Below are 23,569 nucleotides of genomic sequence, written 5' to 3'. Positions count from 1 at the left end.
AAAGATTGATAGCTAGTGAAAATAGTGAGAAATGTTCTTGTTAAGATAAATCAGCAGTTATATTCAAGTCTAGTTCTTAAGTCTAGAGAATTGTCATTTAACAATGAAAAGGGTGGTGGATTTTGAAATATATTTGAAATTCTTATATTAGCTTCTGAAATCTATCATTCTGTTTTCTCCATTATTTCAAATTGCTATAATACCCTGTATTTTATTTTATGATAACTGATGCAGAAATAAAATAGCATTCCATTATCACTATATTTTGGAAATGCCATGTGCATTTTAAGTGTTGTTAGCTTGATATTATCTTTTAATTAATCTCTTCCATTTGTAAGGTACTCTTTCTTTTCTCTCACTGATACAACAAAAATAAAATAAACCCTGTAAGTGAAAAAGGATTTTTGTCCCATTTTACAGATAGAGATTTAAAGTCAAGCAAAGAGGTAAAGTGATTTGCAGTTTGTAACCTTTAGAAAGAATTTAGACCAGAACCCAAGACTTAGAATTCCGTGTCACTTTTTCTACCCTTACTGATCTGACTTTAGAGAGAGTTGAAAAGGGAGGACATTTAAGTTCATTTTATATTATTTACAAATTAATGATCACTGTCACAGAAAATTTCCCTCGTGGAGTATGAAACTGAGATAAGAAAATGGATAAATAGATATCCAGTCCTAGCTGCCTGTCAGTGAGTCCTTGATCAAGTTTCTTAAATGCTGTGAACCTCAGTTTTCTCCTCTGTAAAATGGGAATGGCATTACTACTGGCACTAATACTAATAATAAACAACAGGTGCCTCAAAGGGTCATTGTGAGGATTCAGGGGAAAAACCTGTTAAGTGCATAATACTGCACCAAGAAATTAAGCATTCAGGAAATATTAAATGCTGTTATGATAATTATTATTGCAAAATTAAATAATGCTTAAAAATTCTTCTTCGGCTTGACCTCAGTTCTCCAGAGCTCTTTTGGAAGCTGCTCTCTAAGCTCTTGTTGAAAGTATAGTTATCTATGCTTCCTCTTTTAAAGGAAGAAGTAATTTTTCTGTGTTGGCTGTCAATTTCATTTTTTAATGTTTTTAAATATACCATGTTGTATGATTAACATTAGTCAAATTACTTTAGCCCTCTATAAGGTTGTATTACCGGAACAAAGTGTACCGGTAATTTTGAAAGCCTCATAAGATCCCAATATTGGAATAGGAATAAATGCCTATGTTCTATGAAGTTGTGTTTTTGATGTATCTTCAGGTTATGTCAAAATTGTACATGAATATTCTCATTATAGCAATAATTATATTTACTGAGTTACTTCAAGCCATATAGCACTTTCTGTTCTGGCTTTTGTTCTTTGATATGAAAATGTAGCAGCCAATCTACCTATTATGCATCCACATCCCCCTCAAGAACCATCAGCAGATAAGAATAATAACAGAAGAAGATTACGGTTAAAAAGTACCAGCAGAGAAAGGACAGAGACACCCAGCGGTATGGCACTATTTCAATCCTATCTTATATCTGTATATTATTCAGGGCAATGGAATCTCTCTCTGCAGGTTGTAAATTTCAAAGAATTATGAACCAATCCATTTAAAATATAAATGTCTGTTCTACAAGGATTATGGAAATCAAATTTTCTGCAAAAGAATTGCTCTAGAGCCCTAATGGAGATTTGCTGGATTAAATAGACGGTACCACAGAAATAAAGGAATTCCTATTTTTACTCTCAAAGACTGAATAAACTTAAATGATTGTTTTTGAAAAAAAAATGGCCCAAATGTGATACAAATTCCCACTAGCAGACTTTACTAAATTGGAACTTTATTATAATTTTTATGTTTCATTTGTGTCTTTTTAAATTGGGCCCTTTTCAGATTGTTTATATTTGCTGTCTCTCCCGTTGGATTCTTCACCATATGTTAAAGGTTAAACTCTTTGCAACTGGTAAAGCATTAGACAAATAAGTGGCCATTATAGTTATTCCCTTAAATATTGGATTTGAGGCATGTATATATAGATAAGTGTACACATATATCAGTCTATCCTGAATCCCACCCGGTGTATCATGTATACATCTGTTAGCATAATTTCTCAAAAATGTAAGATTCTGGGGTTGGCTGAAATTTAGCCTGCTAGGTTTCATGCTTTTTAGAAAAGAGTAGATAGAAAAATTAATTTTGCAATAATGACTTTAGATCCTTTTTCTTAACATACTGATGAAAAAAGCTTGGCCAAAAAGAGTCCCATTTAGTAAGAATGATAATTTAAAGAAAACTCACTTCATTTCTTGTGGAACCCAAGGAAAATAATATAAGATCCTTTAAACATTTTATGGGTTTTGGCATTCTTTTAATCACATATTGTAAAACTTAAATCTAAAATATCCCTGTAAAAGTATCAAAGAATTTTAAGGTGAACCTCTATAAAAATGCAACTTAAAACAGTCTACTGGGGAAAAAAAAACTGCATGTAATTCATATTGTTACCTCTAATTTGCTTTTAAATGATAAAATAGTAAAGTATACCAAAGTAAACCAGTCTTCTAAAATTACTTTTTATAAATTTCAAAAAAAGTAACAGATGGAAAATACTTATCTCAATAAAGGCAACTCTTCAGGAAATAACACGAATGAAGTTAAAGCAGCAACTGTCCTCACCACTGTGTCCCAACAAGAAGCAGGGCTGTTGAACTCCAGCACGCTAGGACCCCAGTCTCCTGATCAATCAGGTTGGCATCTTTATTACACCATATCTGTTAATAATGAATAAAAGGTAAATATGGCAAATATTTCAAATCCCATCATTTTGAAAAGTGGTGATGCAGCCAATTTGCTAAAATGTGTAAGTTTGTGTAAATCTCCTTATTTAACCTCAATTTTATGTCAAACTTTAATGTATGAAAGAGTATTTTTTTATTTTCAAATTTTAATGCACGGGTCATCCTGTTCAGAATGAAAGTTTAAAACTGATGTTTTCCCATGACACTCACCCTCCCCAAAGATGATCAATTGTTGCATTTCTCCAGTCCTCTTTATAATGGAGATGGTTTGAGCTGAGAGCATTGAGCCCATCAACATATCTTGCCTAGCAGGTGTGTACTACTTTTACAAAGGCAAATTGTTTTTGAGCAAGGGAAAAAAGAAAATAAATGAAAATTGTTTGTAGTTTGTCAGTCTTATTTATGCAATGTTGAAACCTTCATTAAAATGTTAGGTGCAATTAGTGTCTCTAGCATAAATCTGACTGTGTGGAAAAACTAATTAGATGTTTAGGTGATCATTCTTGCATTTATCTTGTTTGCTGCAATATTGTGATTACACAGTAATTTACATATTTTTCTAAGAAAACACACCAAATTATTCATTACAATTGATATGGAAATACTTGAGGTAAAACTGCAAATTCCATAAAAAGCATGTGGCAGTGAGATAATTAGAGTTAGTTTGGTGTAAAACACTCCTTTTACTTTGACGTTTTGACAGTTGATAACATGTTTGGCAATAGGTCATACAAATTGTTTAAGTGCATAATGAAGATTCTTGGTATCTTTTCCTCTGTTTTCTTCACATATCCATATACATAATGCAACCTATTGACTTTTGTAACCTTTATCAGCATTTGTAAAGCACCTAATTTGCTTACAAAGCACCTGCCATGTACCCAGCACCATGCAAAAGGGTTTGCTGTCCAAAATAGGGAAGCCCAGTGAATCTGTTCAGTTCACTGACCCAAAGCTACAGTGACTCAGGTCCATATGCCCCTGCAGCCCTCTGTGAAGGTGGTCAGAAGAACTAAACTCAGCCTGCCATTGGCCATATGCCTACAGACTCATATCCCTCAATATATGAAAGCTTTGTCCCTAGTAGATTTTCTCTAAGAAGTATACATTGATCACCCTTTTAACAGGCAAGTTATGTTATGTAATGGTAGCTGTAAGTTAAGAAACAGATAAAGGCAATTGTGTTTTATTTGTACCATCAAAGTTATTTTTATTAAAGATTTTTGTGGGTTCTTTTGCTTTTGCTTTTGCATTGTAGGCTTTAGAGTTGCAAACCTTAGATCTCTCTTGGTTACTTTTATTGTGATAGTAAACATAATACGATTCAAGAATCAGGGGTAAAATTACCATGTCTACGTTGTGATTCTGCAAGATTTTACCAATGAAATAAGCTGGAAAAAAAAAAAAAGCAAATTTCAAGAAAAATAGACTGCATTGAGAACATGCTCAACTTTTTCCTACTGTCAATCCAAAGAAGAAAGCATGCTTTCAATGATATCATTATAAAGATCTGTCCTTTTCAATTCATCAGGATCATAGAGCTATAAACTCTATCTCAATGTGGTATAAAAGATTGTAGTCTTTAAATGTTTTTGATAAAATATGTATTTCCCTGTAGTGTACAGTATTTTAAAGAAAATGATAATGTGCTAAAAGGTTTTTATATCAAAACATTGTCTCTTATAAATGTAAACATAAAGGCCTTTTTCACCCAGCAGAATCCACTGCTCGGATTAGCAAATATTTCTGTGAATTTACTATTACTTGAAAAGTCTACTTGGTTTAGTCTGTGAATTGTCCTGTTTGAATCAGTAGAGTAGAGTGGAAATGACTGCCAACCTTGTCATGCTTTCCTCTCCTCCATGATTTGTAATCTGAATAAAGACCAGATTTTTTTAAAGAAGCTGGTTAAGTCCTCTGTCCTCCTGCAGTTAAAAGGAGATATTAGTAACTCGATCCCTTAAATTTGGAAGACTTTCCCCCTCTGGAATGTCAAATTAATAAGGTTGTCTTATAAAGAACTTGCTGCAAGACAGGTGATAATTATTTCAGACTTATAAATTTCCTGGTCAGTGTTTCAACTCAAATGGAGAGGAAATGCAAATGAGTTGCCCATGGCTATAGGCCCTGATGTACGGGTTGAATGTTTAGCAGGTTACAAGATGGTCGATAAATTGCCTTGCTTGGCTTTTGCATTATTTGATAAATCTGTTTCAACAACAAGAAATTTTAGCCTAACTACCTGCCTAAAATAACACTTTTGGCCGGGCGCGGTTGCTCATGCCTGTAATCCCAGCACTTTGGGAGGCCAAGGCAGGCAAGTCACGAGGTCAGGAGTTCGAGACCAGCCTGACCAACATAGTGAAACCCCATCTCTACTAAAAATACAAAAATTAGCCTGGCATGATGGCGTGCACCTGTAATCGCACCTACTCAGGAGGCTGAGGCAGGAGAATCACTTGAACCCGGGAGGTGGAGGTTGCAGTGAGCCGAGATCGCTCGACTGTACTGCAGCCTGGGTGACAGAGCAAGACTCCGTCTCAAACACAAAAAATAAAAATAAATACATAAAAAATAACACTTTCATGGAGCGCTGCTCTAATTTTTGTCATCTTTTCCAACTGTCAGATGAGTGGATCTTTCCTGAAAATGCTGATCACGTTTCATATCTGGCATCCAGCAGACAGTCTCTACTTCTGGATGATGACTCCTGCCACCCGTCACACCTGTGGCTGGAAGCCAGCAAGGAGAGTGAACATGACCAGCAGGCAGAAGAATCCCAGAGTGTTCCAAAGGACATTTTCACTTTTTCATCAAGACCACGATCAGCACCTCATGGAAAGACTCAGACTATGTCCCCAGAGGAGGTCTCATTTATTTTGGATCTAAAAGAGGATAACAGTGTGACAAGCAGAGACACCCAATCAGAGGATGACTTTTACGGCGGCGACAGCAGTGAAGAGGTACACTGCTTGATAAGTGAAGTAGTCTTGAAAGCACAGTTGTTTCCTTAGCTCCAATAAGCACTAAAACAAGTTGAAATGAAAGAGGGAAAATCAACTTCTATTTATAAAAATACAACAGATTGCCATGTCAGTCAACAGTTGCATCAGGTTGTTATGGTAACTTTAAACTACTGTCTTTTTTTTTTTAATTAACAGTCAGCCAATTTCATTTTTAATTATAGAAACCAGTTTTGGGTTTCTTTCTGTTTTTTCATTTTAATCTTTGAATCACAGAATGAGAAATGATATGCAGTTTAGTGCTATGATAGCAAGACCAGTAAAACACTGAGAACATACTGTTCTAGATCTCTGGGGAAATTGTGTTGCAGTTGCTAAGCATTCTAAATTGATGGTTTTCTGGCTTCCTTACTGCCCTGCCATCTTTTCACCTTAGACCTATTAGGACACATTATTTTCCATATGGTCCCAGAATTTGAAGAGTTGCGCCAATTCAAGTTGAGATAATGAATCATGGATTAGTGCTGGGACTTGCCTTACAGGAGGTTTTCTATTTGCAATTATTTAGAATACAAATATATCCTATAGATTAGTAAATTCATAAAAAGTTTTAAAATGTATCAAATCAAACTGAATATAGTTTGGAAATATTTGTTTAAAACCTAATTCATTGATAACTTTTTCCCCATATGAAGTGCATTTATTCGTGGAATTTCTTTAGTGTTATTTTTAATGATGGTCATTCATACTTTCTGGAAAAATGTATTCTAAAAGCAGAATACAATCAACTTTAGGGTTAGTGAAAATGTACAAAGCTTTTCTATATAGAAATTATAGAAATGACTAGAAAACATTTTTATATGTGCCCACAAAATATTTTTATAACTGTAGCTGCTTAAGAATCCTTTTTGGACAGTGAGGCACCGATTAAGTCCATAGCACCAACCTTGGAAGGCAGTTGAGAATATAATGGGATTGTTTAAGCAGTAATTATGGGTTTTTTCAACTTTTAATGAGTTTCTTCAGCAAAGTGCATAGAGGATCCTCTTTTCACAATATTCTTACTTCTGAGTGTGATGAAACAATTAGTCATACCAAACATAACCTACTGCAAATCCTTTTATACATAAATAGTACATTTGATGCTAGCATTTTAAGTGTTTTGCTGCTGGACACATTTGTTCCTTTCACCTTTAATAACGTGAAGTTATAAAAACATGGACATTTGTCTTCAGCACCTAATAGTGTCCTCATCCCAGCTGATAATCCTTCCACGGTCTAAACTGACTAATTAATTCAGTTCATTTTATGGATAGAATAGGCTCATCCCCTTCCCACATGCACAGCACCATCTTTCTTACTAACCCAAAAGCATTACTCTAATAGTGGACATTTCATGGCAGGTGGGAAATGGTAGTTCTCTGGAAAACTATGAGGGAAGTATTATGGGTAACCTACCCTTTAAACACACTGCATGAAGGACTTACCTATTCCATCTATAGAGAGGCTAAGCCTTTAGAAGAAACAGTAGAGCTTCATGGGAAAATGAAGAATACCAGCTCTGAATATTTTAATTTGATATCAGTTAATGCTTTCTTTTCCTGTAGCTACTCTGCCTCTGACATCCTTCAACGTTTATTACGCAGACGTGTATTTATTAACAGCTACATAAAATTGAAAACAAATTTATCATGCATTACCCAAGCTTTCACTGGCAGGGCTGTCTGGTCACCCCTGTGCCATGCCCACCAAGGTGACCAGTAGCATATGGCTAGAGTCTGTGGTGAGACCATCTCATTGCCAACACTGGCACTCGCCAGCCTTTAGTCAAAGCCTACTAAGAGTGGCAGCTGGAGAGAGGGGAGATGCTTGCCACATTATCAAGCTTTGGGGTTTGCTGGTACAGAGACTAACAAGATACAAGCTAAGATACAAAAATAGGACCAACAAAAATGCTAGGCTATATTCAAACAAGTTTTAGCATGTGTAATGATACCTTCTTAACAAAATTGGGTTTTTCCTTCTTTTGTACTTTTGGTAATTTCTTTTCCTGTAGGATAGCTTCTCATATTTATTAATTGTATAAATCAATGGGAAATTAGGCTACATATTTACAATGTTTATTTACATATAGTCTTTGAAGAAAAATCAGTTTAGTTAATTAAGACATCCCTACTATTAATTGCATTATTTTTGAATGTTATATCCTTATCTTTCTATAATTATACTTCAGGAAAACTTAATGTCAAGTTGTAAATAATGGTGGACAAGTGAATAACAATTATATTATTATGCTTGAAGTTTATAATGTGTAATTAAAAGACTTTATTTGATGTTAGGCCATTGAGTATTTTTAAAGGAAAATTAGATGTATTCAGTAACATATAAACTAGACAAAATCAAATCGTATTATTAGGATAGAAGACAAGTACACATACAATAGTAAAAGCTAATTAAAATTAGCTTTCAGCAATACATTTTCTTTGTAATTGAAGTTGCTAATCATTAATTCACATTTGAGATCTTAGTGTTGGTGACTCAAAAGTATGAATTTTTTGCATATAACCTTACCTTACTCTTTGCTTTTTCATATATTTTATTCCATAGGCAGCCATATATACTAATACTTCTGGTACTCAATTAATTTTGAAGTTGTTCTTATTTGGAAAATGTACTACAGAAACAATATTTCCTAGTGAGCTACAAAATCAAGACTACCACGTAAAATGAATTTTTTAGGAAAGCTATTAAAATAGAGTGCCTTTCATATTATTGCAACATCTGAAAGAAACAAAAGCATGCAACTGTTATTGTCTCTATTTTGTATTTTATGTTGTTATTCCCATCATGGCTTCTAGTGTATACACCTGGTTTTGCAGCTTGAAATCATTAGCCTTATGTTAATATTTTATTATTCCCTTAATTCAAGTTTTCACCTAGAAATGCTACCATTTTTTCCCTGAATTCTGGTTGTGTATCACATATTGAAGCAGATGTTCGCAAGGCCAAGTAATTTGTCTTGTATAACAGTCCAAATTGGAATATTTGGACCCCCGAAATTATTCATATTTGGACATGAATTATGTGGACTGACTACCTGTAGTGTTCAGATTAGCCAGAAGGCTTTTGTATCTTCTCTCTTCTAACTCTGTGGAAGCCTGCAAAGCATACAAACAACAGATTAAAATGGCCGTTTTCATCCACCCTCCCAATTTTCTTGTTGTCATTGCTTTCAAGAGTTTTTTTTAGCAGTCAGTAGTTAAGCTATTTCATTTTATATACTTTTTGTTACCAAATATTTCTGGATTATACTATAAAACACTCACCCGGCATGCTTGAGTAATGATTTTTTTTTTTTTTTTTTTTTTTTTTTTTTGAGATGGAGTGTCGCCCTGTAGCCAGGTTGGAGTACAGTGGCACAATCTCTGCTCATTGCAACCTCCAACTCCCTGGTTCAAGCATTTCTCCTGCTTCAGCCTCTCGAGTAGCTGGTATTACAGGCATGCACCACCACGCCTGGCTAATTTTTGTATTTTTCGTAGAGACGGGGTTTCACCATGTTGGCCAGGATGGTCTCGATCTCCTGACCTTGTGATCTGCCTGCCTCAGCCTCCCAACTTGCTAGGATTATAGGCATGAGCCATCGCGTCTGGCCAAGTAATGATTTTTAATTGCTTTCTCACGCACACTTATGTACACACAGTGGAAGGGAGTATTTAGTCCACAGTGGTCTTCTTATATTTCCATGTAGTCTTTAGATACTTTTAAATTTTAGTTTATGTGTTGGGAAAAAATGAAAAGACTCTGTTTTGAATATATTGCCTTGCATTTTTATTCCTATGTATTGTGAGTTAGAACATAACATACTCTGTATACCTATCAGGCAAATTAATATTTACTCTGTATGAGTAATCTTTTTAGGCTGTTCACATCTACATGTCTTTGTTATTATCTGTTGAAGCTCTTCTCTGAAAAAGTCACAGGTCTCTTGGTCCTTGTGACTTGGCTTTGCATTGTTACAGGCAGATGAAGAAGGTTACAAAATGCTTGTCTAAGCGGACCTAATAGACATCTGCAGAGCTCTCCACCCCAAATCAACAGAATATACATTCTTCTCAGCACCACTTCGCACTTATTCCAAAATTGACCACATAGCTGGAAGTAAAGCACTCCTCAGCAAATATAAAAGAACAGAAATTATAACAAACTGTCTCTCAGACCACAGTGCAATCAAACTAGAACTCAGGACTAAGAAACTCAATCAAAACCGCTCAACTACTTGGAAACTGAACAACCTGCTCCTGAATGACTTCTGGGTACATAACAAAATGAAGGCAGAAATAAAGATGTTCTTTGAAACCGATGAGAACAAAGATACAACATACCAGAATCTCTGGGACACACTTAAAACAGTGTATAGAGGGAAATTTATAGCACTAAATGCCCACAAGAGAAAGCTGGAAAGATCTAAAACTGATATCACAATTAAAAGAACTAGAGAAGCAAGAGCAAACACATTCAAAAGCTAGCAGAAGGCAAGAAATAACTAAGATCAGAGCAGAACTGAAGGAGATAGAGACACAGAAAACCCTCCAAAAAATCAATGAATCTACGAGCTGGGTTTTTGAAAAGATCAACAAAATTGACAGACCACTAGCAAGACTAATAAAGAAGAAAAGAGAGAAGAATCAAATAGATGCAATAAAAAATGATAAAGGGGATATCACCACTGACCCCACAGAAATACAAACTACCATCAGAGAATACTATAAACACCTCTACACAAATAAACTAGAAAACCTAGAAGACATGGATAATTTCCTGGACACTTACACTCTCCCAAGACTAAACCAGGAAGAAGTTGAATCCCTGAATAGACCAATAGCAGGCTCTGAAATTGAGGCAATAATTAATAGCCTACCAACCAAAAAAAGTCCAGGACCAGATGGATTCACAGCTGAATTCTACCAGAGGTACAGGGAGGAGCTGGTACCATTCCTTCTGAAACTATTCTAACCAACAGAAAAAAAGGGAATCCTCCCTAACTCATTTTATGAGGCCAACATCATCCTGATACCAAAGGCTGGCAGAGACACAACAAAAAAAGAGAATTTTAGGCCAATATCCCTGATGAACATCGATGCAGAAATCCTCAATAAAATACTGGCAAACCGGATCCAACAGCATATCAAAAAGCTTATCCACCATGATCAAGTGGGCCTCATCCCTGGGATGCAAGGGTGGTTCAACATACACAAATCAATAAATGTAATCCAGCATATAAACAGAACCAAAGACAACATCCACATGATTATCTCAATAGATGCAGAAAAGGCCTTTGACAAAATTCAACAGCCCTTCATGCTAAAAACGCTCAATAAATTCGGTATTGATGGAACGTATCTCAAAATAATAAGAGCTATTCATGACAGACCCACAGCCAATATCATACTGAATGGGCAAAAACTGGAAGCATTCCCTTTGAAAACTGGCACAAGACAGGGATGCCCTCTCTTACCACTCCTATTCAACATAGTGTTGGAAATTCTGGCTAGGGCAATCAGGCAAGAGAAAGAAATAAAGGGTATTCAGTTAGGACAAGAAGAAGTCAAATTGTTCCTGTTTGCAGATGACATGATTGTATATTTAGAAAACCCCATTGTCTCAGCCCAAAATCTCCTTAAGCTGATAAGCAACTTCAGCAAAGTCTCAGGATACAAAATCAATGTGCAAAAATCACAAGCATTCTTATACACCAGTAACAGACAAACAGAGAGCCATTCACAATAGCTTCAAAGAGAATAAAATACCTAGGAATCCAACTTACAAGGGATGTAAAGGACCTCTTCAAGGAGAACTACAAACCTCTGCTCAGTGAAATAAAAGAGAACACAAACAAATGGAAGAACATACCATGCTCATGGATAGGAAGAATCAATATTGTGAAAATGGCCATACTGTTCAAGGTAATTTATAGATTCCATGCCATCCCCATTAAGCTACCAATGACTTTCTTCACAGAATTGGAAAAAACTGCTTTAAAGTTCATATGGAACCAAAAAAGAGCCTGCATTGTCAAGACAATCCTAAGCCAAAAGAACAAAGCTGGAGGCATCACGCTACCTGACTTCAAACTATATTACAAGGCTACAGTAACCAAAACAGCATGGTACTGGTACCAAAACAGAGATATAGACCAATGGAACAGAACAGAGCCCTCAGAAATAAGACCACACATCTACAGCCACCTGATCTTTGACAAACGTCAGAAAAACAAGAAATGGGGAAAGGATTCCCTATTTAATAAATGCTGCTGAGAAAATTGGCTAGCCATAAGTAGAAAGCTGAAACTGGATCCTTTCCTTACCCCTTATACAAAAATTAATTCAAGATGGATTAGAGACTTAAATGTTAGACCTAAAACCATAAAAACCCTGGAAGAAAACCTAGGTAATACCATTCAGGACATAGGCATGGGCAAGGACTTCATGTCTAAAACACCAAAAGCAACGGCAACAAAAGCCAAAATTGACAAATGGGATCTAATTAAACTAAAGAGCTTCTGCACAGCAAAAGAAACTACCATCAAAGTGAACAGGCAACCTACAGAATGGGATAAAATTTTTGCAATCTACTCATCTGACACAGGGCTAATATCCAGAACCTACAAAGAACTCAAACAAATTTACAAGAAAAAAACAAACAACCCCATCAAAAAGTGAGCAAAGGATATGAACAGACACTTCTCAAAAGAAGACATTCATACAGCCAACAGACACATGAAAAAATGCTCATCATCACTTGCCATCAGAGAAATGCACATCAAAACCACAATGAGATACCATCTCACACCAGTTAGAATGGCAATCATTAAAAAATCAGGAAACAACAGGTGCTGGAGAGGACGTGGAGAAATAGGAACACTTTTACACTGTTGGTGGGACTGTAAACTAGCTCAACCATTGTGGAAAACAGTGTGGCGATTCCTCAAGGATCTAGAACTAGAAATACCATTTGACACAGCCATCCCATTACTGGGGATATACCCAAAGGATTATAAATCATGCTGCTATAAAGACACATGCACATGTATGTTTATTGCAGCACTATTCACAATAGCAAAGACTTGGAATCAACCCAAATGTCCATCAGTGACAGACTGGATTAAGAAAATTGGCACATATACACCACGGCATACTATGCAGCCATATAAAAGGATAAAAAAGGATGAGTTTGTGTCCTTTGTAGGGACATGGATGCAGCTGGAAACCATCATTCTCAGCAAGCTATCGCAAGAACAGAAAACCAAACACCACATGTTCTCACTCATAGGTGGGAATTGAACAATGAGATCACTTGGACACAGGAAGGGGAACATCACACACCGGGGCTTATTGTGGGGAGAGGGGAGAGGGGAGGGATAGCATTAGGAGATATACCTAATATAAATGACGAGTTAATGGGTGCAGCACACCAACATGGCACATGTATACATATGTAACAAATCTGCACGTTGTGCACATGTACCCTAGTACTTAAAGTATAATTTAAAAAATGCTTGTCTATTTGCAATCTAATATTCCACCATTTTTGCTAAATGATAGACATCTTGCAGATAAGCATTTGCTTGTAGATAGTAGTTTTCACAAGAAATCTTTAAAGTGTTGTCAGTTAAAAGAACATGAAGTCTAACTTACAGAAAAATATGTTTTGCCTTGAAAAATTAGAAAAGCCTAATCATTTTCCCAAAATATTCATACGATGATTGTGCCCTTCCCACACAGTACCTGTAACTTATGCTATGATTTGTCTGTAAAGTATCATTTGCTACAGGTAAAGATGTCACGAAAATAATTTGGCCAAACCTTCTTAATATCAGGCATGCTGCAGGTTAGTTACTTGTTTAAAACTGTGGTGTCTTCCTTTTATTTTATTTGTTTACAGACTCATAAAATGTATTATAAGACACAACTATCATTTATCTTTGTCACCCAGAGGAAATTGTATTACTTTCATCATTTGCCACAAAATTCAAGTAGAAGCACAAGTACTTCTTGGGGATGGTTGTTATGAAAACATTTAAGATACATTTGAATTGCCAGTCTTGTTATCATCAGAGAAGAAATTATTTTTTTCATTCTGTTAGGACTATCTTTAGTTGAATTTATGCAAATAACTGTGCTCTTTAGTCGACAACAGTATACCTATACTAGCTCTGTTGTTTGCTAATGCTGTTGTTCAACTAAAAGGTGCTATCAATCCACACACTTAGTTACTAACATGATAGACAAAACTAAAAACTCCTGCTGACTCAATCTCAATTACAAATTCAAAACTACTATTAAAAGTGTGTTTTGAATATTGCAGATGTGTTTTATTACAGAACTTTTAAGACTGTTATATAAGATTTTTTTCATGGTGGATTGAATTTAAAACTCCATTGAAATATAAATAAATAGGATCATCCACTTTTACAAAGGCTAAAATAGAGTTCTATTCTGATTCACTCAACATTAAAGTTGTGGTACAAAGAGCCTGGGTCCCATCTGCTCCAAGTAGGTGGCCCTCAAGAGTCATTAAAATTATCTTTTTAAAATTACGACTCAGCAAGAGCAATCCATTTTGTGTAGCCAGAAATTATTGTCCAAATGCCCATCTGCATGTCCTTTTAAGAAATGTAGTTCGGTAGAGGAAGTGCTGGCTCCTTGGGGAAATCATTCTCATCTTCGGCGTACATATGCTGTGCTACAGTTAATCAGGCAAACTCTATTGATGTTCCTGGCACTGGGGCGTGATTGAATATTTAACAAACAAATGTTTCTGAGCCCAGAAGACAAATGGTTCAAGAGATTTGGGACTTTAAAAAAATATATATTAAGTTAAATCAAAAGGATTTTGTATTTGTTCTTCTGAGAAACAGATGAACAGATGATTGGAATGTGAAAGTGGCATGACAACTTCTTTGCTACTCTGACAAATTATATTCAATTGCTGTACAGGTTTTCAGTAGCTAAATGATAAACTAAAAGGAGAAAAGTGGTTATTTTTCAACCAAATCATGGTACACTAACTTCTCATGCACATAACAGATTTATATGTTATATAGAAAAAAATTCATCCCAGAACATGTTGAGCCCAAATGAATTACACACGTGAAATCAATAAACATCATCTCTACCTTATTAAAGAGGCAAAAGCATGCCTCTTCTTCTTATAACAATGCAAAGAGAGGAATAGGGTTTTGCCAGTGCACCCACTCCTAATAAATACTGTACTTTTTAAAAATTCTCCATATATTTCTTTTCTAAATGAGAAGCTGACCCAATGCAAATCAAAACACTACTCAAATTTAGTCTCCTATGTCATCTTGCCTTTCTCATTCATCCCAGTTTCTCTTTCGGAATCTGAAACCAGAATAAGTAGTTCTAGGGCAGCCAGGGCAAACAAGCCTTTGTACCCTGTCCAGATTCTCCAGTTATTTGTTCTTTCCATATATTTAAAATAGCATGGAAATGTGTTACTGTGGAAATGCAGTGTAACCAGGAGAATGCTCACCAGGGTACACAGCTAAATCCATCTGCTTCTCAGCTGATCTCCAAACCAGAGTATATCTTAGGAAAAATGTAAGATGAATGTCCATGTACATACTCATGAATATTTCTATGTATATAATCACTGCTCATGCCAAGCAAAGAGAAATGCTTTCCACCTGAGTAAACTGCTAGAAGGAAGAAAAGGCTGTACTCTGACCCACCGCAGATGGGAAAATACACTTCTTACCAAATGCACTGGTTTTAAGGTGTTTTCTGAATGATGTGGCAAACATCTAGTTTTCCATGCAGCCCTCTAAATTCCCAAAATGGTACATCTGAAATTCCTAAAATGACATCTACTATCTTCTACCTTATGATGTTATTACTTTTTAGGTATTATTTCTCTGTTAGACTTTATACCTCTTGAAGGAGTGCCCCTGTCCTTCTTACCTATATATCTTGTATAGTGTCTAAAAATTGCCTCACACAGAGTAGGAGCTTAATAAATAGCTATTGAATTAATGTATACTGAAAACACTTCCAGTTTCTACCTATGTCATATACAAAATAACATGTCTTCATTTTTTATGATGGAAATGAATGAGTAGAGGATCTTTTGATCACAGAAATCCCACTGCCAATTGTATATGACAATTACAGGAAAATAAACTGCAATGTTTTAAAAAATTAGAGAAGACATAGCCCTGTCTCGCTACCAGACCAAATTAAAAAACATATATGCTAGTTCTACCAATACCATCTCAGAACTAGGACTTGGGAGGTGTTTACTCTATTTTTTGTTTACCTTTTTCTGTAGACAAGACTAAACTTTTATTCTTTATCTCTATGAAAAAAAAATTGCAAGAGTCACCACTTTATTACCTAGTGATTTAGAACACTGGGCATTTTTTTCAGGTAGCTCTGACAGTCTTTCAAGTTTTCTGCCTGAAGGCAGAGTTCTTCAACCATATGAACATCCTAGGGTGCCCAGACTGGTGGGGAAGGACAAACTCACCCCATAAGTGGCCTACAGCAGAGAGGGTTGCCCAGGGCCTGCAGCTGAGGTCATGCAGGGACCGTTGCATTTGCAGAAATATTTTCACCTGTCTTATTTTTTCACTTGGGCCACAAAGCAAGGGCCCACAGATTGGCACCCAATCACCATCTTTTCTTTACCCTATCTGGAACACTGAAAGATAAGTTTCTCCATCAGTTATAAATGTGTGTGTGTGTGTCAGAAGATAAAGCTAGTGTAGACAAAGAAAATGTATGCCCAGGATGAGTACCAAGAAGAAATGTTTATAAAAGATCCTTAACAATACAGTTCTCATCCTTAGTGTACTGTAGGTACACTATTTGTTAGGAGAGGGGTGTTTTTTAGTATTATTGATTATTTTAATTTACTCCTTTAGATATTTCAGTATTATATTTTTAACAGGAAAATCTCTACTTTATTTTGAAGTTTTTTTCCTGTAGTCATTCCATTTTCTATAGTCATTCCTCGTTATTTATTTCAATAGGTTTTTGGGGAACAGGTGGTGTTTGGTTACATGATAAAGTTCTTTAGTGGTGATTTCTGAGGTTTTGGTGCGCCCATCACCTGAGCAGTGTGCACTGTACACAATGTGTAGTCTTTTATCCTTCACACCCTTCTCACCCTTTCCCCTGAGTCCCCAAAGTCCATTGTATTATTCTTATGCCTTTGCACTCTCATAGTTTAGTTCCCACTTATGAGTGAGAGCATACAATATTTGACTTTCCATTCTTGAGTTACTTCACTTAAAATAATGGTCTCCAATTCCATCCAAGTTGCTGCAAATGCCATTATTTTGTTCCTTTTTATGTCTGAGTGGTATCCCATGGTGTGTGTGTGTATATGTATATATACATATATATACACATACATATATATCACATTTTCTTTATCCGCTCGTTGATTGATGGGCATTTGGGCTGGTTACACATTTTTGCAGTTGTGAATCATGCTGCTATAAACATGCGTGTGCAAGTATCTTTTTTGTGTAATGACTTATTTTCCTCTGGGTAGATACCCAGTAGTGGAATTGCTGGATCAAATGATAGTTCTGCTTTTAGCTCTTTAAGGAATCTCCACACTCTTTTCCATAGTGGTTGTACTAGTTTACATTCCCATTGTTGATGAGAATGTAAAACCTCTTGTAAGAGGTTTTAAGACCCAAGTGTACGAGAGGACTTCAAAAAGTTAATGGAAAATGCCTATTATGAGAAAACTATACATTGATTTTTAAAAAATGCACCAAAATAAACTTGTACTAACTTATTATAACATGTCTGAACAGAATCTAGTTTGGAGCACTAAGGAAGGATAAGACATCAGTTTGAAAAAAATCCCTTTTCAGAGCAATATGAATTCTGCTAAAATTGAAGCAAAAACCGACATCAAATTTATGGTGAAACTTGGATGGAAGAATGGTAAAATCATTGTTGCCTTGCAAAAAGCTTATGAGGACAATGCCCCCAAAGAAATCAGCAGTTTACAAACTTGTTTCAAGAAGGGATGAAACAATGTTAAAGATGAAGCCCTCAATGGCAGGCCATCCACATCAATTTGTGAGGAAAAAATAATTTTATTCATGCCCTAATTGAAGAGGATGAAGACTAACAGCAGAAACAATAGACAACACCTTTGACATCTCAATTAGTTCAGCTTACATAATTCTGACTGAAAAATTAAAGTTAAGCAATCCACTCAATGGGTGCCAAAACCATTGTGCCCAGATCACCTGCAGACAAGAGCGGAGCTTTCAATGGAAATTTTAAACAAGTGGGATCAAGATCCTGAAGCATTTCATTGAAGAATTGTAACAGGAGAAGAAACATGGCTTTACCACTATGATCCTGAAGACAAAGCACAATCAGAGCAATAGCTACCAAGAGGTGGGAGTGGCCCAGTCAAAGCACAAGTGGACCAGTCAGCAGCAAAGGTCATGGCAATGGTTTTGGGCATTGCTCAAGGCATTTTGCTTGTTGACTTTTTGGAGGGTGAAAGAACAAGAACATCTGCTTATTATAAGAGTGGGTTGAGAAAGTTAGCCGAAGCTTTGGCTGAAAAACACCCACAAAAGCTTCCCCACAGTCTTTCTCCACCACGACAATGCTCCTGCTCACTCCTTTCATCCAAAAAGGTCAATTTTGCAAGAGTTTTGTTGGGAAATTATTAAGTATCCACCTTATAACCCTGATTTGGCTCCTTCTGACTCCTTTTTGTTTTATAATCTTAAAAATCTTTAAGAGGCACCCTTTTTTTCAGTTAATAATATTAAAAAAGACTGCATTGGCGTGGTTATATTCCCAGCATCCTCAGTTTCTTAGGGATGGACTAAATGGCTAGCATCATGGCTTACAAAAGTGACTTGACCTTGGTGGAACTTATGTTGAGAAATAAAGTTTATATTTTTTATTTTTATCTTTTAATTTCCTGGAGCTTTTTGAAGTCCAACCTTGGAACTTTCTTGAGAGCACAGTTGTCTGCTAATCTCAACTACATTTCACAAGAAGAAAAAAATATAAAAGGGCAGGGGTTAGGGATCTCATACTCTGTGTAAGAGACTGCAAGAATTACTCAGTATGACGTACTTTGCCTTTGACATACTGACTTGAATTCTCAAACCAGTCCAGCTTCTCTATCATCACTGCCATTGCCTTAATTCAGGCACCTCAATAATCCTAATAACAACAATACAATAGTCTACTGATTGGCCTCCAGTTCTACTGTCTCCACAAGCCAACCCAGACACTCTACAAACAGTAGCCATAAACATGTACCCATGCCTTCTATTGTGTGTCATTGTGACATTCCCTTGCTTCACACAGTGACTCCTCTTTGCCTTCAGAATACAGTCCCTGGATGGCAGGGATTATGTTCTGGTCTATCATTACACTCCAAGCATCTGTAGCACCTAGATGAACTTGGCCCGTGATGAGGAAGAAAGGAAGACAGAATAGTGAATAAGCTAGATCCCCTGTAATTAAAAGCTTTTGTAGATCTCTCCCTTGTCCCTTGCCCAACCGAGAGCAAACTCTCTCACTTTTACCCATGCTTCACTTCTGTAAGGAAGATTTCACCAGAGATTGTAATCATTATGTTGAGTGTGTATGATGGTCAAACATTCAGGAAGAAATTGAACAGTCCAATCAGTCACCCAAATATTTGTTTTTAAAATGCCAACCCTTAGAAATAACTAGATGCTGGGTTCTGTATGTCTATAAATTGAAGGGTGAAGGAATAGCTTACTGAAACTGAATGTTAAGATACGCATTGTTAGACACCAAATAATGTCTTCAAAATGTTCTCTGCTTTTTTGTTTTTTCTCTATTCTAAGTTTATCATTTCACATCCATTTATTATATTTTTTGTTTGGTTGGTTGTTTTTTGTTTGTTTGTTTGTTTGTTTTTAGATGGAGTTTCGCTCTTGTTGCCCAGGCTGGGGTACAGTGGTGCGATCTCGCCTCACTGCAACCTCCGCCTCCCGGGTTCAAGCGATTCTCCTGCCTCAGCCTCCCGAGTGGCTGGGATTACAGGCATGCATCACCACACCCGGCTAATTTTGTATTTTTTTTAGTAGAGACGGGGTTTCTCCATGTTTGTTAGGCTGGTCTCGAACTCCCAACCTCAGGTGATCCACCTGCCTTGGCCTCCCAAAGTGCTGGGATTACAGGCATGAGCCACTGTGCCCCACCATATATATTTAAATAAATTAGTCAAATTGGAAGAATCTACCATGACAAGTACATGCAGTGATCACACAGTTTAAATGTATTATTTTATAACATAAAAATCTATCAATTGAAATAGCACTACATTTCTCATTTTCATTATCTACTTTCATTACCATTGATTTCATGTTTGTAATTCTTCCTTTATCAGATTTTTTAAATTTAAACTTTTGCATTTCTATGGATAATCACAGAACTATGGACTTGTAAAATTATTGTAGCTTTCATTGTCAGCTTTCCAAGTATTTATATTTAATGAGGTTCACATTTTGTGGAAAAATACCTTTCTAAAACTAAAATTTTCAGTAAGAAAAATACTTTATAAAACATGTTCCATTATCTATTGCTCTTGAAAAACAAAACTGCCCTACAATAAGGTAAAAATGCTTCCCTAGGCCCACTTGTATTTATTAATAGAGTACCATTTCTCTGCTTAAGTAGGCTAAATACCGTAAGTTCTAGTTATTTCTTTTTCCATGGAGTTAACTTATCAGAAAGTCAAAGTATAGGATTCTTAGATGTTTTAGATGACTTGCTCTGGATTCTCTTCTTTTAGACATTTTTACTTCTTAAATGTTCTCTTGTTATTCATGAGTAAAAAATATGCCTTATCCAGACCAACTACTGTATAGCAGGACATTTTAGCAAATGGTTTATACTTATTTGCATTGCTACTTTTAGTTACTCATGTTTTTCTTTGCCGATTAAAGTAAAATCTACATATACGTGCTTTTGCTTTATTCATAGAAAATATGAATTTATTAAGAACTTGTACTCAGTAACTTATTCACTGCAAATTTCTGCTCAAAATGATTTTTACTTTGTTCCCCAACATAGGGTGACCACAGTATCCAGGGTTCTCGAGGCCCAACAACTGGTCCTTCGGAGTTAATTCAGTTAACATCAGAGAGCCTGCTGGGGGAGGCTGCAAAGCGGACAAGTAAGGAATATCTAAAGAGCGCCTACACAGAAGCAGGAGCAACAGAAAGCCAGGATTCCTCGGCAGAGCAAATAGATAGAAACAACTTTCAAATGAGTTTGTTGCCTACAACATGCTTTTCTCCAACTGGAAGAAGGTGTGGATCCTATCAGAAAACTCCAGACCCTGTAATCAAAGCGAAGGACCTACCAGCCCAGCAAGTGCCAGCTTCACTAAACAAAACCTCCCTGAAAGAAATCTCAGGGGAAAGGCTGAGCTCGATCCCCGAAGCATCTGTAAGTGGTTCCGTGTGGTTTACAGATGCTGGCAATGCATCCTGCTGTGTTCCGTTCTGTTGCACACATGTTTTTAGCAGTATCTCTTTTTCATCATTTGGGTGATCAGTATTGTATTTTCTTTCTTATTCTGATGTGTTTTAGTTTGGTAACAGCAGCTGTTAAAGAGTCTACTGCACATCCCAAGGATAATAGAATACCTCATGTTTTTAATGAGAAAGATAATTATGTAATTTTCATCATAGCAGTTATTTTATTTTCTAGTTACTTCCCATAATTTGTAGTTATCCCTGCCTGCAAATTATAAATGATGATCTTATTTTTCAGCAAAAAGCTTGCCAGTAAAATTGACAAATTTTCAATAACAATCTACATTAGGAGCCGTAAAAACATCATTATTCTATTCACTTTCTGGTCTCTCTACAGCAGTTCCCCAAATAATAAATGATATGAGTGAAGGTTAACAGTAAAGCAGTGTCATCGAATAAATCCCTCAGCTAGTTTGGTGGCTGTATTCGTGTCCATCAGATTGAGTTTTTCCTTCCTATATTAGTACTTTTCTTCCTTCAATTCCCCTATAAGCTGCACTTAGAAACTAGAAAACAAATGAGGCTATGCAGAACAAAGGACATGTATATTCCATTTTTTAAAACATTAAAGATTTTCTTTATGTTTCATGTCCTAAATATTCTGTGGGTGTTGCATTGTAAAGTTTTGGTTCAATTATGTTCTAAGCAAGTTAGAGTGGATTAATTGTTACCTGGCATAGGTAGTAGATATATTCATCACTATCATCAGCAAAATAGAAGTGGCTAATATTTTGTGAACATTGATCATGTGCCAGTCACTGTGCCAAGCCCTGTTCCATGAAGTACTCCACTTAATCCTCACAGCAACCCTGCAAGATAAGGGCTGCCATTATTCGCACATCATTTTCAGATGAGGAAACTTAAGTTTAGAATGGTTATGCAGTTTGTTCAAGGACAACAGCTAGTTAGTTGAGGAGGGACAACTTGAATCTAGATACTGACTCTAGAACTGTTGCCCATATCCAGCCTGCTATGCGGCATAAACATGGGTTAAGTCTTGTAGAACTGATGCCTCTGTCAAGAAACATCCAAAGATAGAACTGAAATGTGTTCCTCTTTTTCGATCACATGCATGTGTGCGCTTGTCTTTGTATGTGTTTGTGTACATGAGAAAATAGTAAATCACTTAATCTAGTGAAAATGTATTTGCTTTGTGGTGATTTAGGATGAAAGTTGTCAGTAATTTTTTGCATGTTTTTCATTTTTGAAAACTTTTGTAAAACAAACGTTCTTGCTCCACCTAATTGTAATTTTTTTCCTTTGGTTATGCTAATGAATTTGAGTGTAGCTAATAGACTAGCCTTATAGATTTATTCTATGGTACTGTTTCACTTGACTGCAGCCAATACTGGGCTGCCAAAAACAGAAACAAAGCAAGTCTTTGAGAAGCATTCCACTTAGGTTCCTCCCTAATTTCTTGTCCGCTACCTTCTATTAGATAGAGTCTGTCATCCTGTATATCCAAAAACTTAATGATTTTCGATCTTTTTATTTTTTCTTTAGAAGTAGAACCAGTGCACAAAGATAAGTTTGGAAACTTCAGGCACAAATGAACTTGAAGTACTCAACAAAGTACACTACCTAAAAAATAGTTCTCTCTAATAATACCAGGAAATAATAAAAGGAACAAAGAGACCAAAGTTTGGAGGAAGAGCCAGGGACTTACTCTCACCTGTTATCTTCATTTAAGAGGCTTTTCTGATAAGACAGTTTCCAGAACCCACAAAGCACAAGCCTGGTATGTCTCTTCTTCCTCAAAAGAACACTATGAGAATACTCATTCCTTTTTACATTAAGGAGACTGACTCAGAGCAATCATTTCAAAGGGATGAAGAAGGGGAAGGAACTTAATCTTTGAGGGGTTAAAGGTATAAAGGCCTTGTTTCCCATACGTGCAGAGAAGTTTGAACTCAGTATCAAAACTCAGACCAATAAAATGTTGTGTCTCAGCTAGGTGTGGTGGCTGACACCTGTAATCCCAGCACTTTGGGCAGCTGAGGCAGGAGGATCACTGGAGCCCAGGAGTTGGAGACAGCCTGGTCAACAGAGTAAGACCTCTTCTCTACAAAAAAAAAAAATAAAGAAAAAAAATTTTTTTTCACATGATGATATGCACCTGTAGTCCCAGCTACTTGGAAGGCTGAGATAGGAGGAATTTTTGAGCCCGGGAGTTCAAGGCTGCACTGAGCCATGATCACACCACTACACTCCAGCCTGGATGACAGGCAAGACCT

General features: G+C 36.3%; 1 protein-coding gene across 5 annotated transcripts in view; it reads left to right on the top strand.

Annotated features, from left to right (window-relative positions):
• CFAP20DC (CFAP20 domain containing) overlaps positions 1-23,569 on the top strand; it is a 304,088-nt gene that overhangs the window by 197,099 nt on the left and 83,420 nt on the right. For 3 of the 5 annotated variants that reach the window (XM_074032604.1, XM_045385967.3, XM_005547505.5), the window contains 4 exons: positions 1,370-1,489; positions 2,607-2,729; positions 5,409-5,743; positions 20,869-21,246. In XM_074032604.1, coding sequence (XP_073888705.1) covers positions 1,370-1,489; positions 2,607-2,729; positions 5,409-5,743; positions 20,869-21,246 — 956 coding nt within the window. The remainder of the gene's footprint in view (positions 1-1,369; positions 1,490-2,606; positions 2,730-5,408; positions 5,744-20,868; positions 21,247-23,569) is intronic. The other 2 variants (XM_065540858.2, XM_065540859.2) reach the window with 2 other exon arrangements.

The sequence above is a fragment of the Macaca fascicularis genome, chromosome 2 (assembly GCF_037993035.2).
Source record: "Macaca fascicularis isolate 582-1 chromosome 2, T2T-MFA8v1.1".
In the NCBI taxonomy this organism is placed as follows: Eukaryota; Metazoa; Chordata; class Mammalia; order Primates; family Cercopithecidae; genus Macaca; species Macaca fascicularis.
Note: the sequence above shows the minus strand (reverse complement) of the source record. Positions and strands in the feature narration are given on the sequence as shown.